General features: G+C 29.6%; 2 protein-coding genes across 4 annotated transcripts in view; both read right to left on the reverse strand.

Annotated features, from left to right (window-relative positions):
- Positions 1-2,534: 2,534 nt before the first annotated feature.
- Positions 2,535-16,619, reverse strand: part of LOC111613955 (calcium-independent phospholipase A2-gamma-like) — a 32,858-nt gene continuing 18,773 nt past the window's right edge. For 2 of the 3 annotated variants that reach the window (XM_023355304.1, XM_023355305.1), the window contains exons 2-9: positions 10,317-10,959; positions 8,931-9,068; positions 8,674-8,825; positions 8,334-8,600; positions 8,204-8,261; positions 6,035-6,226; positions 5,771-5,966; positions 2,535-3,162 (exon numbers count right to left, since the gene is read on the reverse strand). In XM_023355304.1, the coding sequence (XP_023211072.1) occupies positions 2,888-3,162; positions 5,771-5,966; positions 6,035-6,226; positions 8,204-8,261; positions 8,334-8,600; positions 8,674-8,825; positions 8,931-9,068; positions 10,317-10,892 (1,854 nt within the window). In that variant the 5' untranslated portion in view covers positions 10,893-10,959 and the 3' untranslated portion in view covers positions 2,535-2,887. The remainder of the gene's footprint in view (positions 3,163-5,770; positions 5,967-6,034; positions 6,227-8,203; positions 8,262-8,333; positions 8,601-8,673; positions 8,826-8,930; positions 9,069-10,316; positions 10,960-16,619) is intronic. The other variant, XM_023355306.1, reaches the window with a different exon arrangement.
- Positions 15,968-16,606, reverse strand: LOC111613958. The gene has a single exon (XM_023355309.1). The coding sequence runs from the start codon at positions 16,604-16,606 to the stop codon at positions 15,968-15,970; it is 639 nt and encodes a 212-aa protein (XP_023211077.1).

Here is a 16,619-nt window from a genome sequence, read left to right on the forward strand (position 1 = left end):
TAGTTATTACAGCTGGATAATTTTATTTTGCAATTGTTTTTAAAAACATACAAATTAAATTGAAAGTTATGCATTAATTTTAAAGTTGTACTGGGGATTCAGAAATAATGATAATTATTCAATAAATAAAAAATTTAGTTTTTTATAATTATTATCAAGTTATATTTTTAAACTTAGAAATTATAAGAATCTAAAATCACATATAATTCCATAAAGATTGCTTGAAATGAAAAAATTTTTTATTCTTAATTTGTGTATGACAGTGATAATACTGTTATATGAAACAAGCAATTATTTATTGTGACGTGTCACAATGCCAGCTTGCAATTTTTAATTTATTTAATTTAAAATATATGCTCTCCACCTCAAATTAGTAGTGGCTTGCCCCTGTACATCATACTGTATCATACCTGCTAAGTTTCCACTTTGGCCATTGCTTGTGAATTTTGTTCCTTAATTTTTTTTTTTTGGGTGAGACATTTATAAGATGTGTCAACTTCACAGTACCTCAAGAATATATTTTATGCAACTATTAATAGCGACTAAATCAACCTTTGCTTGAATTGCTAAAGAACTGATTTCAAGAAATGTCCAGTTGAAGAAGCACACATAATTAGCAGCTTCCTTAAAATTAAAATGATTCCATAAGGGAACTCTTGCAAACAGTCTGGAATTAACGTTGGTGGCACAATTAGAAACTTCGGAACAAACTGCAGTATGATCACAACAAAACCTATTGGTAGGGTAGGTTTTTAAGTGAATATTTAATGTGAAGGCTAAATCAAGATAATTACCATGGGTGGGAATAAGAATAGCTTGGGAAAATTTTTAAAAAATAGTAGATTTAATTTATTATAAACCTCTTTGGGATCTGGTAAACAAAAAGCGAGTTTATGAGAAGTCCATGAAATATTGGATAAAATGATTCTATGTGGAAATTTCAGTTTATGTTTAGAGACATATTCCGAGGAAATAAGAAAATGAAGAAGAATTCAAAATATGTTTTTACATTTTGGATGAAGATAAACAAATTATATTTTAACTGTTAAATTTCTAATTATGCGCCTTCTAATAAAGTTTTTGATTATATAGATTTTAACCCAAAATTGACGAAGAATAAATTATAAGAACTCCTCCACCATGTCGGTTTTCATTAGGTGAGAAATAATTAAATCCGAGCCGATTCATAAAATTATTTACTTACATACTGAGAGCTGGCTTATCCCTCAGTTGTATGATGTATAAATTATATGGTTCAGCAAGGACTGCTGGCAAAGATTGGAGGTATTAATTTAAGAATACTTTTAAAAATGTGCAAATTTCTTAAATATAGTCACTGTTTGAAATAACCATTTTGGTATAGGATAGAATCATTCTCGTTATTAATTGGCAAGAAAATGTGAATATATTATATGCCAATTTAGCACATTTATCTGTACTTTTACAAGAATGATAAATACATGCCATGACAAAAGATCTGGAAAACATTTTTGGTCATGATGTGGATTATAATCAGTGATTTCTATTCTTATAGGAAAAAAGAATTCATTACAGTATTGATGATAATTTTGTATAGTATTTTGGATGAGGGAAGGTAATCAAAATTTTTAATAATTACAACAGAAAGTCTGATTCAGTTATTCAGATTTAAATTTAGGACAGATTTTTCAACTTATTTTTTAGGTTTACAATGATGATATTTACATCATTGAACTAAAACAAGGAAATATTTGTCAAGTTTTTAAGGTGCTTGAACTATTGTATTTTCTTTGTCTGAGATGCATCTTATAATTGCAGATCTAATCAATAATTGTTGGCTGGACTTGGTGGTGCATTACGCATCAATAATTGAATAGCATGGCCAAAAACTTGTTCAACCCGAATGCTACTATTAGCATGCCCCATCATATTAAGAGGTCGATGCCATTTTGAAAGAAAAACAATCTTGGCAAATTTTGATGTTCATGTCAGTTTAAACGATCTTTAACGATCGCAAATGTTTAAAGTAATTTAAGTTTCATTTAACTAATATTAGTATCTCGTTATTGCTTTGTATTTTATGAGGATGTTTTGAAAGTATCACATTTGATGTGGATTTGGAAGAAATTAGCAGCACCATAGTTTGCCTTTTTTCCTCCTGTGGGCATGTGACGCAGGTGGGTTTAAAATTGCATCTTGTGTTTGCTGTAGAGGAATGGAGTTATGGAGTAAGTCTTTGCTCTTTCACCTAGGGATAAATCTGTGCCAAAACATCTGAAGTGTGATGTATTCCAAAGATTGCCACTCATCGCAAGGGCTTGTTCGATCTGCTGCTCAACTCTGGCTCCAGCATGGAAGTTTGAAGAAAAAAGCAGCTTACGGTTAGAACTTTTGCAATGTGCCCCATGGGCCTGAATTACTGCATAGTGATGTCTTCCCATTGGATCAAATAGTTTGTAACAATCAAAGAAATATCATACTTCAGTTTTAAAAAGAAAGAAAGATTTTCTGTAGAGGGGACAATATTTTATGGTAAGAAATATTACAATTGATGATAACTTTTGAAAAGTTTTATTAATGACAATTTATAAAATTTGATGCATGACTAGATAAAATAACATCTTACAGTTGTTAATATGTAAAAGTTTTATGCAAATTCATTTGTATTATAATTTAATTTACAAATAAATGAACTATGAGCTACATAAATATATGTACAAATAAATTTATGTAATATTTAATTACAAATAACACAATTTATATTATGATATCTAAGGAAATTTTAAATGCTTACAAGAAATTTGTAGCCAAACGTTTGATATCACAGACAACATTCCACAATGCTTGCAACAAGTGAAAATCAAATATGATAAAAATTTGAACATTTAACTAAACTTTTTTGTTTTTATCAAATATAATCTGCTTTACTTTTACTTTTTTGAATAAGATATTGCACTTTCAACCAGTCATTAAGTTTCTGTACATAAGTTCTTTGTTTAACGAGAGCCGACATGCACAGTCGGATCTTCGTTTCGTTCCACTCAATGTACTTTTGTGCGTCTTTTTTCAGTAGTTCCAATTTCTCCGTCTTTGTTTCGTCCAGGCTGACGCGCTCTGAAAGGTATGGATTTATTCTGAAATAAACATTTGTCGGAAGATGATCCTGAAGAACAATATGGAAAGCTGAAATAATAAAAAAAAACTTAACTTTTCTTATTAAAATCGTGTCATAAAACTACGTGAAATATTAAATAATCCTCTGGCATAATTTGTGTGAATATAATGACTACCTCCCTGTCAATATTTAATGGGAATAATTCCAGTCAAATAATGAGGTGGAGGTTTTGACTTAGACATGCACTACTATTTTTTTTCTTTAATGGAGAAATAAAGATAATGTATATTCAAATTTCAAATCTAGGAAAGTACATTTTCATATTCCCTCAGGTGACTTATCTTTTGTTCTTGTCATTAGTTTACAACAAAGTAATGCAGCATATGTAATCACCAAACAAATCATGAGTAATTTGTTGACATAAAAAAAATATATATATATAAAATTCATAAACATAACATCACAAATATCTTTGCCTTCTTTCCATTGTTTATGCCAGTGACAGTCCAAAACAGAATTCTTATATATGGAGAATTCTGTTTTGGACTGCCACTGGTGTAAACAACAAAGGCGGCAAAGATATTCGTGATGTTTTTTATATTTTTTTAAAAATTAAAAATAATTAATTGGCCAAGATTTTAAATAACATATATAAAATAAATATGAATAGTAAGGAAGATGTCTAAACATTGATAACCATTTATTTTATGTAAATTTATAAGTCCATTAATGTTGAAGAACTCTAAATGTCACCAATTTGTACTTCCTTGTCACTTTTGAAGTGTTGCCTTTCCATCCATTTCTTTGGCCCAAAGAGGTGCGTATGGTACAGTGTTCACTTTGGGCCTTCTCATAATATGACACCTATCCAACCTTCAGCAAATTTGTGGTGCCACTCATTCACTCATCTTGATAGTGTTGTCACTGTATTGTTCGCAGTGAATTCATTCTGGCTGGTTTGAGCCCTTTAGCAAAAAAACAGCAGAGAAGCACAATTCAGTTTTCTTGTTTATTTCCAGCATACACACTCGTCATTGATTATGGTAGGAATTCTTTGTCCTGCGGTCTACCTAGATAGTTTCTGTAGCATTCTGTAGCTAGATAATTGCACTTTTAAATACATTCATTGATTTGAACTACTTGTACTGCTAGTAAAAAGATTATATCAAGAAATCATGCTGTGACAAGGCAAACTTTGCTTAAACAACTTGTTAGAATGTTTATTTGATATACAGCAAGCAGAGCTCAAGTTAATATATCACATTAAATTTCTTCATCATTTTTAACATACGAATTTTATTAAGAAAATGAAATGGGTACACTGACAATAATAAATAAAAAAATGAAAAATCTGTTTCATTGCATTTATTATAATTTTAATAATTAATTATATTGAAAAATAGTTTATATTTTTGAATATAATTAGTTTAGTAATAAGGCATCCTAAACAAGATAACTATAAATATATTTAAAACATCCAGATTATTGCTGGTGTGTTAAGAATCAAAGAAATACATAACAAAACAGACTTTTTCTAAGTTGTGTGTTAAGGTCCAAACTATTTTACCAATGATTAAAATAGAGTAAGAGAAAAAATAATTACTTGAAAATTAACTATCTCCCTACAGACATATGTAATGACATTTATGAAATATTCAGTGTAATTTTTATCTGAATTGTACAGAACAAAAGAAGACAATAAATGTGAGAAATTTTATTTTTGTTCCTAACAAATTTTAACCTACAAGTACATCTACGACTTATTCTTAAATCATAGCTATATAATAATAAAAAACTTTTCTACCGATATTTTTTTATGGAAATAATTTTCTAGAATGTCCATAACATAAATGATCTGCTTGATATAATAGTATAATGTAGTTTTCTTTGTATTTATTGATAATCTATGAACTATCACTTTTAACATGAGATGTCTATCATATATTAAATAGTTATTTGATCTGAAGATAAATTTGCACTGATAAGTTATACTGCTGTAGCATCAGTTGTACATTTTCAGTAAATTACTCTTCAGTTAACAATGTTGCTAAATCTGATTAATATTACATCTTTTCAAAATGATTATGTAATATTGATTATTTGAAATCATCTAGTGAATATTTTTTAACATTTTCATATGGGGAAATTATTTAAAATATTACACAACAAAGATTTACAAAATGTTGTCACTATCTAATAAGTTCATAGAGTGCAATGAAGCAACAGAATGGTTACAACAATTATTAATGATCTGTTATGATTTATGTAACCGTGTTGTAATAGTATAAAAATATAATTGTAAATGACAAGATTTCAATGAAAAGAAACAATATTAAATTTTATTATAAGATTCATAAAAGCAATGAAGCAATTTATATTGTTGACTCCACTCTAATTGGGTAATACCATATTTTGAAATATGTAATGATGATGAATTGTCCTTATTTTTATTATTACGTGTTAGGAGTGTGTGTGTGAGTGTCAAACCAATACCTTATTATTTTCTGATTGATATGCTGGAGGTGCGAGTTTTTTGTTTTGAGTTGTAAAAACTTTTAAGTTCTAGGGTAAACTCTGCAAAAGCAGTTTGGGTGAATAATTTTATATGGAAGTTGATATGAATATTTATTCATACTGGTATTAGTTAGTAACTTTTATAAATCAAATATTACTTACATTCTGTATCTGTTGCACTGTCAATTACTTTCATCAGCATTGTCATCAAACTAGTGGAAGTTGTAATTTTATGTGACGTGGGAATAAATCTTCCATTACCTAAAGATAATATACATTGAATTTTTTCCTTTGGCCAAAGTAATTTTGCTTCATGAACTGCTAAAGCTGTTGGATTGTTCATTATTAGACCTCCATCCTAAAATATGCAATTATTAAATATTTGGACAAAATTTAATGAATTATTTATAAAGAAAAAGTCTTTACCTGATGGACAATTCCATCTAAATGATACTGCTCAAAATAACCCGGTGCTGCAGCAGATGCACGGATAGCTTGCCACAATTTGTGACTGCAATTACCTGGATAAAGTGATTGTACGCGATAAGGTAGTGCATAATTTCTGAATAGAAATGGTTGCAGCAAAGGTTGATTCATTACAGCAGACACAGCAGACATCTAATAAAACTCTTTCAATTAATATTAAGAAGAAATTCAACAATTATTTATAAATTACATTTTTAATTTTTCATATATTAATACTAAATTATTTTACTTTTAGAATATGCAACTTTTTGATAAATTTAAAAGGATTATTATTACAATAGAGCATCAATTATCCAATCCCCGGTTAACCGACCACATTCTAGTTGGCAAATTCAATTGTCCACTAGTGATGTGGTGCTACAATATTTGGCTGTCGTCTTGGCTACTTTATTATTATTTTTGTTAAATTTTTGTGTGTTTTAGCTCGCAACATTGGCTTGACCATGAAAGGGAGGCCAGTATTTAAATGAGGCTTAATTTTCTAATTATGAGTGGTTTGTTGTTTTGTGAGCAATAAAATAATTTAAAAATAATTTTTAATGATACAATAGCAATGATTATTATTTTTAAAAAAATTTTGTTAGCTTAACATCGATGAAAATCAATGCAAAGTAGGTTAATAGCAATATACTAATTACATAGTATAGTATATTAATATATTCTAATAATGTATTTTTTCATACTTTTCGGTTATCTGTTTTTTCAGTTATCCAACCAACCACAGTCCCGAGTCGAATAATCAATGCCCTACTTATTACCGTAATTATTATCCTTTGTAATTTGTCAAAAACCTTAAAGATAGATACAAAATCAAAACTATTTTTGCATATCTACTTCATTCTATAAAACAAAGATTGTACAGTACATTTAAGAACTCTCAAACACAAACATTTAGAAAAATTTCTTTTTAATGTAAAAAATGCAGTTTAAATTATTGCCTAGTGGATTTTTTGTCAGCTGGATCTTTGCCCAATGACAGTTTTTGAAACATCAAGCATGGTCTTTTGTTTGAACAAATCGAGCACTCATGGAACCATTCTTCAGAATTATTTTTCAGAGTAATTTCCATTCAATACATTTAAAAAGAAAAAAAACCTTTATCATCATCTATTAACTTGTTTGTATGAACAGGAATAGTTTTAATTTATTTAATAATAATTATTGCTGTATGAATTTGTGATAATATGTTATGTCCAGTTTTTACACAGTTTTTTCTGTGTACGAAATAAAATTTCATTCAAAATACAAAAAAAAATCCTAAGTTAGAATATCTAAATTTCTTCTTATTCAACAACAAAATTTTTCCAGATATAAAATTTTTATATTACTGTATTAAAAAAAGTTCAATGCTTATTCATTCAATAATAATTTAGCATTTTCAAAATTTAAATTAATCTCTTATTCAGTCTTACTATTTGTGGGACATAGCATTCTTTTCGGAAGATCCAGTAAATCATTTAAATTCTGTAATTATATTATTACCTGAGAAGTGTGCAATGTACTGTACAAGTCAATAGAGTGACCATAGAGTAAATGTCTGAGTTTCATATACCATTTGCATACAATGTCTTTTTGTCTGCTGCCTCTAGGAAATGCTATAAATAAAAATGGCAACTTCACATAGAGAAAGCATTTATGTTATATAATTTGCAAAGTTGAAATCAGTCATCATTGTGAAACAGGATTTTTTGTTTAGTGGACAATTTCAAAGTGATCCACTATGTAAGGCAAACATTCTTGTTGCACATTGATGACTAATTCCAACTTTGCAGACTGCAAAACTCAAAATGCCTTCTCTGTTGCAGAATTGCCTTTTTTTTTTTTTAAGGCACTTCCTGGAAGCAATAGACAAAAAGACATGTTGAATACAGGTAGATAAAACTAACATTACTCTACTATTGATTGGTGTAGGACATATACTTCTCTAGTAATGATTAATGCAATTACAATAATTTAAAATGTTATTCTTTTTGGAAGACCATTTATTTATGTATTATCTAAATATGTAATTGATAAATTATCAAATCTGATTAATTTTTTAAATTGATATGATAATTATTTATACTTGACATGATATTATATTTAATATTTTCATTAGAAGACCTTTACCTTTGGATTTCCTTTTTTTCGAGCAGTTTCATTTAATGACAGCTCTCCATACACATCTCTATATTAAAAATAAATTTTGACATTTAAATTACATATTTAATGACAAGTTTTAAATCCATAGAAAACTTACTTTAACATGTTAACCCACATATTAGTATCATAGTAAGAATGACTCCATATTAATCCACCTGTTCCTAGTATTGGACTTCTTTTAAATAATTCACAACTCATTTTTAGATATAACTTTTCACATTCATTAATTGGAAGATTCAAGCCTCCAATTAACATTGTTAAAATAGCACCTGTACTAACACCACAGATATAATCAAACAGTTCATGAATAGGTTTTCCAGAGATAGTTTCCAAATAACGTAGCATTTCAATAGCAATTATTCCTCTATCAGAAAAAAAAAAAAGCATTTTCCATAAATAAAATTTAGGGAAAAAATTGTTTATTTAAGTAGAATTACCTAATTCCTCCACCATCTATTGTCAAAATTCGTACACCAGTACTTCTTGGAGGATCTACATAACCGAGTAGAGAGAGTACCTCCTGTGCTGATTCTTTTACTTCACTTCCACTTGTTTCTCTTAATTTCAATGCTATTGGAATTGCATTTTCCTGAAAATGCAAATTATTAGGTTAGATGGTAATTAATTCAAATGGCAAAAAATATATGTGAATTAATAATAATAATAATAATAAAAAACAATGAAAATTGCCAACCTTCACCATTGTATTTTTTTCTTCAGGATATCGCAACAAATGTTTACACATTTCTTGTAAACGATATAACTTAGAAGTTTCTGAAGTTGCAGATAACAAAGATTTTGCCAAAAATCGGCTTCTATTCTCAATGCTGCCCTAAACATATGCAACAAAACAAAATTATATCTTAAAATTAGAATGAATTTGTTTAATATTGGGTTGTTCGGAAAGTAAGTTCGTTTTTTTTACCACTAGATGGATTAGTGGTATTCTTCCCACCATTTTCGTTCTAAACCATATTATCATTATATATTTTGACAGCTAGCATTTTATGGCTTATTTGTAAAAAATTTTGTTTGATTTCGTGCAATTGTTTATTTTTTGTGTCCCATCAAATATGGAAGATCGAAAGCAGCATCTTCGGCATATTTTGGTTTTTTATTACCAAAAAAATAAAAATGCCGTTCAAGCAAGAAAAAAATCGTGTGACATGTATGGTGGAGATATGTTGACAGAACGACAGTGCCAAAACTGGTTTACAAAATTTCGTTCTGGCAATTTCAGTATTGAAGATGCACCATGTTATGGATGGCCAATTGAAGCCAATGAAAACAAAATAAAAGTACCGATTGAAGCAAACTGCGGAATAACAACACGTAAAATCACTAAGAGATTAAATTTATCAAATTGGTTTAGTTTCAAAGCTCGATATATGAATTCCACAAGTTCTTAAAGAGAAATGCTCTATTTGGTGGGATATTAAGGAAATTTTTTTGGAACTTTTACCAGACAATTTAACAATTGATTCGAAAGTGTACTGCATTCGAGTAAACAAATTGCATAATATCATCAAACAGAAAAAGCCAGCCAAAATTGATAAAAAAAACAGCTGTAGTGTTTTACCACAATAATGTCAAATTTCACACAAGTTTGGTAACTTGTCAGAAACTGTTATAACTTAGATGGGACATGCCATCACACCAATCATATTTGCCAGATCGGGCACACTCAGATTATTACTTGTTCTGGTCTGTACAATTTTTTTTAACTGTGAGACATTTACTTGAAATGACAATGTCAAAAATCACTTGGATCAGTTTTTTGTAAGCAACAATCAAAACTTTTATGAATGTGAAATTGTGCTACTACCAGAAACGATGACAACAGGTATTTGATCAAAATGGTCAACATATAATTCAATAAAATATTTATTTATCATAAGAATATTGCATTTTTTTCCCACGGAAAAAAAACAAACTTACTTTCCAAACAACCCAATAATATATTATTGTTATTAGTTACTACCAATTTTTATTAAGATAATTTACCAAAATTAATAATAAAATCATCATTATAATAAAAACTGATAATTAATCTTAAAGTATTAAAAATTTTAATAAATACCTTTGCAACTTTACTTCCTAAAATAACAGCTTTTTCATTGTTTTGAAAAGAAGTCCAATTTCTTGAAACAGGAAATTTAAATTGTTTAGTTTCTCCTCTAAACCAGTCAAAAAATATTTTTTCAAAACCAGTTTTTGATTTTTTTTCAATTATTTGTTTTTTGCTTTCTTTTGACAGCAAAACATCATTTGTATCACTATTTAGCCATTCAGTTAAAGCTTTATCAATTTCAATTGATTTTTCATTTTCAATATTTGTTACATGACCAGTAGATGACAATTTTAACTGAGAAAATTTAGGTGCATTGCTTGTTTCTTTTATGGCAGGAGTAACTGTAACTTTTCTTATTATATTTTCATTAACAGTAGGTTTCCAGTGAAATTTTACAATATTAACTAAATTTGTAAAATCTTTGAAAGTCCTTTTAATTTTAAGTTCTCTCCTTTTAAACAGTTTGGAAATGTGAGCATATGAAGGCATTTTTGTATTTAAACTGGTCACACCTTTTCTCAGCATTGACAGTAAATGCTGAATTTGATGAATGGTTCGAACTTGAGGTTGAGGAGAGGCAGTCATATTGCTTGTTAACAGTAGATTAAGAAAAAAATTGAAATATGAGATAAGAGTTTTCTGTGATCAATTCCTAAAAAAGAATAATTATTTTAAATATAAGAAAAAAAATCATGTATTTTTTTATTGACTAAAAATTATGTACAGTACACACAACCATTATTAAATAGATTAAAAAAATGATCTTAACATATTGTCAACAATATAGTTAATTAGATATAAATTAATTCCAAGAGAATCAAGACAATAATTTTCAAATTTTTTAAATACCATACTTTAAAGTTCATTTGGGAATAGAAAAAATAAGCAAGTGTTAATAATGTGATCTATAACATTAAAGTTAAAATAGTTGTTTTTTGCACATAGCAATATAATTTTCACATTATAAATCAACAATATTAAAAATTTTTTGAAAAATTTCTTGAAATTTTGAAAATTAATTAAAAAGAACAAATATTTCTGCTTAAGATATTGAAGTTTCTTAATATAAAATTATTAAAATTTTGTAATATCCGAGAGTTACTTTTTTGAACAATACAGTTTCAAATTAATTTCAATAAAAAAAAAAGAATATTTTTTTTAGTAGTAAAACAAATCTTGAACAGACAGCAAGTCCTCACTTAACACTGCTGAGAAAACATACAATTACGATTATTAAATTTTCTTTACAAAACAGTAAAATGATTCTACAGAGTGAAAAGTAAATGATGGAGGTTAAAAACATGATCTGATTAGAGTAATAATATCAAATTATATATCTTTTTTATATTATTTAGCCCATAGTAATTTTGGTTTTGTTATATGCCATTTTGCTTAACATAATAAATAATTTTTGTTTTTGAAAAGTGAAAGTGTAGTTAATAACTTTAGCCATACAGAAACCATAAAATGCAGCAAAAACTTTACTTTGCTGCATTTTATGGTTTCTGTGTGTTCTGTGTGGTTTGATATATCAGTGCAGTTTGAGTGGTTATAGTTAATAACTTAATTTTTGTTTTATATACTTTGCTCCATTTATTACATATTAAATAAAAATACTTGTCAAATCACTCAAACTGATTTATAATTACTGATATATATAGTAGCTTGAGGTAGTAACACAATATTTATCATATAATTATCAAATTATATAAAATAAATATTTTACATGCAGGTCTTTGTATAAATAGGTTATTCATCTTAAACTTTAATCTGAATACTGTCATATTTTACTTAATCAAAAAAAGATTATTTACTATTTTCTTTTGTCAGGGTTTAGATATAATGGGGGGTAATGTCGAAGGTAACACAAAGAAAGTGGAGAGAACTAGAAAGCGATGTCCGTTAGACCACAGCACACATTCCAAACTAAACTAACCTGGGCCAGAGTACAACTCCCTTGACGAACATAACTCCACAGACCCCACACATAGCAGAGGAGAGGGCGCGACGATCACAAAGACAAAGGTCACATACACAACAACTTTCTAACACCCTCTCTATCGGTGTGCCCGGAGTCTGCGTATACACTGAAACTTATCATTTAATAATTTTTCTTTTCTTTTTTTTGTACACCCATTTATTTGAAATTATTTTTCTGTCCTTTGGGCGTGGTACTAATTCCCATGTATTATTTTCCATTAAAGACTTATATTCCGAATCCATGGCATTTAACCATTCGTGTAATTTGACATCTTGATTGAAAGAACTTGAAATGGTAATTATCTTTTTAGGTTTATCACGACCTTGTTGACTCTGTCTTCTTCCAATTCCTCCAGAAGGCGGGCGCGACTGCCTGCTAGCGAAATTCGGCATGAAGGGATCCGAATAATTTTGTGGCGGCACAGGAGCGGATGCAGGTCGATTATCGTCCGGTAATTTCTGGAGATGCGCCTTTTCTTTAACTATTTCCACCGACGGAAGGTTTCGCGGTTTCTGCAAACAGAGTGGTTCTCCTTGATATTTTAATAGGAAAGCCCGATCGTATATCTTTTTACCTTCGGGGTTAATAGGACTCCATTGATCTTCTGAATAATTATACTTTAATTCTGGCTCTTTTATGGAGTTTTCAGTCACGGAATTTTCATTATTTTTTATCCTATTCTGGACTTCCATACTAACTCTTATGTTTTCCTCATTTTTCTCGGCCACTTTCCTCTTCTCTTCCAATAAATCAGTATCTGATTCGCAAGTGTTTATCTGAGGAATGACCTCGACCACATTTGAATCTGGAGTAGGTGATAGCGATGGAATAGACATATCCTGAGTATTTACATCTGTTTTATCTAAAAATGCATCCATATCACCACCCTCTTTTGTTTCTCCTTTTCTGTTCAGATCTTTCCATTTTTTGGCTTTACCTTTTTCTTTTAAATCGTTGAAGTTTAGATGACCAAGTCGTTGATGCCATCTCAAAAGATTGTCACTTTCTTCCGCATTCAATACTGCGTCAGATCTAGTTTCTACTACGTACAGCTGATCCTTTTTCTTTGCTATCAAGGCGATGGAACCATCTTGGCGAGTGACAGTTGCAGTTTCTCTTTTGAATGTGACAGAATATCCATGTTCTGTTATTTTGGGTACAGATATCAAGTTGTTTCTCAAATCTGGAACGGCTATCACGTCTTGTAGCTTGATTGTATTATTGGTGTTGTTGACACGCACGCTTATATTAATTGTTCCAGTTCCAACGGATCTTAATGCATCTTTTCCTGCAGTTTGTATTTCTTTGTGATCTTGATTTATCTCTGTAAATTTCGTACAGTCGCTACACATATGTGCGGTTGCTCCGCTATCAAGACACCAGTCTGTTGAGTTTAGAGGTTGAGCCGTTTGTACTGTGACCGCCATAGCGTCATTCTTTTTGCGTGTATTGTTCCTTTGCGAATATCTATTATTACTTCTACACTCAGCTGCACGGTGGCCCGGTTTAGCGCATATGTAACATGTTCCTGTGAATTGTGAAGAAGAACGACTATTTCCTTTTGGGTAGTTTTGTCGGAAGGAACTTTTCTTTTGTTTCGATCCTATGTACAGAGCACTTTGTTCGACTAAAGATTCTTGCTTCTCTTGTCGTCTTACTTCTTCTTCAATTAATTTTATTTTTAATAATTCAGGTTTCGGTATGTCGTCTCTGGACTCGATGGCAATTCGAAATGTCTCGTATTCATCGGGCAATGAATTTAGTAACATTATAGATAGTAACTCACTTGGAATTGGGATACCCGCTTCTTCTAATTGTTCAGCCTTTTCCATAAATTCACTTACATGTCTCGACATTGATTGTTCAGTTCCCTTTTTCATCTGATAAAGTTGTTTGTATAGCACTGCCTTTTTAATTGGACCTTTCGATTTATGTATCCTTTCCAATTCATCCCATGCTTCTTTGGAAGTTTCTGCCCTCTTTATATGGCTCAACTGGTTCTGCTTAACGCCTAGTAAGATTAATGCTAAAGCCTTTTCATCTTTTGTTTGCCAATCTATTCGGCCAGGATCGGTATCTGGTTTTTCTATGGATCCATTTACGTACGACCAAAGTTCATTGCAAACAAGTATGCTACGCATTTGTAGCTTCCACGATTCGTAGTTGCCATCATCGAGTTTATCTACATGCTGTGTCCCCACACTATTCATGGCGTTGCTCTTTGTTCAGACGGGTTATGCCTTTCGTAAGCAAACAAGTATATATCACTTACTTGAATCTCCAATTAGATGTTTTTCGTATGGTAAACCTCGATCATTAAACCCTTAAACCAACCACGCTCTGCTACCATGTCAGAGTTTAGATATAATGGGGGGTAATGTCGAAGGTAACACAAAGAAAGTGGAGAGAACTAGAAAGCGATGTCCGTTAGACCACAGCACACATTCCAAACTAAACTAACCTGGGCCAGAGTACAACTCCCTTGACGAACATAACTCCACAGACCCCACACATAGCAGAGGGGAGGGCGCGACGATCACAAAGACAAAGGTCACATACACAACAACTTTCTAACATCTTTTAAACTTATTTTAAAGTTAAAATTTTGATTAGAACATGTAAATCAGATAAGATAAAACAAAAAACTATTAACAAATTATAATTTCTTAAAATTTTAGACACTACATATAATAATAAACTTCTTAATAGTTAAATAAATAAAATTTACAATGTTGTATTTAATTAAATAGTAAAAATATTTAAAAACATTGTGAAAGAACTAAAATCAAGAATTGCTTTGATCATGCTTTATCAGTTATTAGATTAATGTGCAGAATTATATCATTACATTTCTGATAAATTTATCACTCTGATGATGAGTTTACTGTTTAAAATAATATTTATGCTAAATTTATGAATTAAATTTTCTGCAAAATACTGTTTGACAGTATAATGAAAATTGCATAAAATTTCATAATTTTTTTTAATATAAAATTATATGTTTATAATTATTGATTCAGTCTGTAAATAATGTTAAAAAGAAGTAATTTCCAAATCAAAAATTTTTTAATTAAAAAGAAAAATGTACTAAACATTTCATTTTTCTATAAAGTTTTGAACAGAACAATTCAATATTTATTTTTAATAGTTCTAAATGTTTTATGAATTTTATCTACTTCAAAATACATAGAAAATATTTATTAAAAAAAAAAAAAAAATCGAACTAACAGAATCTGTTCATGTTCTATTTTCTGTTCTTTAAGTATTTAAAAATCTGAAGGTTATTGTTATTGCTCTACTTAGTTTCACATCAAAACAACAAGGCTGTTGAAATATTTGAGAAACTCAGTTAACCTAAGATACTAGAGATATTATAAATCATCATAAAATGTGAATATTTGTTATAATCTTAATATTAACGAAAAAATTTGAAGACTTTTGTGAAGTTTTTAAATATTAATAACCTTAAAATGTTTCACTGCTTTGTTATTTTGGTTTTTTTTAAATTATATTCAAATTTTATTTTGTGTGTGTCTAAGATAAGCCAACTGATTTGAAAAACTGATTGTAACCAATATTTAAAAAAACTTCCAAATTACTTTATTTTCAGTAAAAAGTACAGTAGTAATGATTATATTTTATATCATCAATATTTTATTATATTATTTTATCTATCTATCTATCTATCCAGTGGCATCCTCTCTACAGAGGGTTGCATTTGATGAACTATTCCTCTCCATGTTTTTCTATTCCAGGCTTCTCTTAAATCCTTTCCAGTCCAGTCTTTGATGTTATCTCTCCAAGTCTTTCGGGGTCTTCCTCTAGATCTTGTCCCCTCCACCAGTCCCTCAATGACCGTTTTTAGTAGTTGTCCTCCTGATCCTCTAGCCAAATGTCCAGCATATCGTACCTTTCTTTGTTGGATATTTATAAGCAACCTTCTCCTCAAGCCCAGCCTGTCCAAAACTTCCTCATTTGTTATTTTCTCCGTCCAACTTATTCTTTGCATCTTTCTCAAGCACCACATTTCAAATGAGTTAATTCTTTCCATCATTTCATGCGTAAGAGTCCATGCCTCACATCCGTATGTTAGTACACTCCAGATCATTGTCCTTAGGATTTTTATTTTCAGTTTTATGTTAAGGCCTCTGTTTGTTAATATATGATAGATCTGATAAAAGGCAGCTTTTGCTTTATTAATTCTGCTTTTAATTTCCATTTTACATCTATTATCACTTGTTATCCAGCTTCCCAGGTATTCAAACTTTTTAACCCTTTCAAGTTCCTTATTTCCCAGAATGATCTGGAGTTCCTCCATATCTTCCTTCTTT

The sequence above is a fragment of the Centruroides sculpturatus genome, unplaced genomic scaffold (assembly GCF_000671375.1).
Source record: "Centruroides sculpturatus isolate CEXI.00-Female unplaced genomic scaffold, Cexi_2.0 scaffold2000, whole genome shotgun sequence".
NCBI classification, from domain to species: Eukaryota; Metazoa; Arthropoda; class Arachnida; order Scorpiones; family Buthidae; genus Centruroides; species Centruroides sculpturatus.

What these genes read in the sequence shown, in the direction of transcription:
- LOC111613958 (XM_023355309.1), bottom strand. Translation starts at nt 16,606, where the DNA reads ATGGAGGAACTCCAGATCATTCTGGGAAATAAGGAACTTGAAAGGGTT.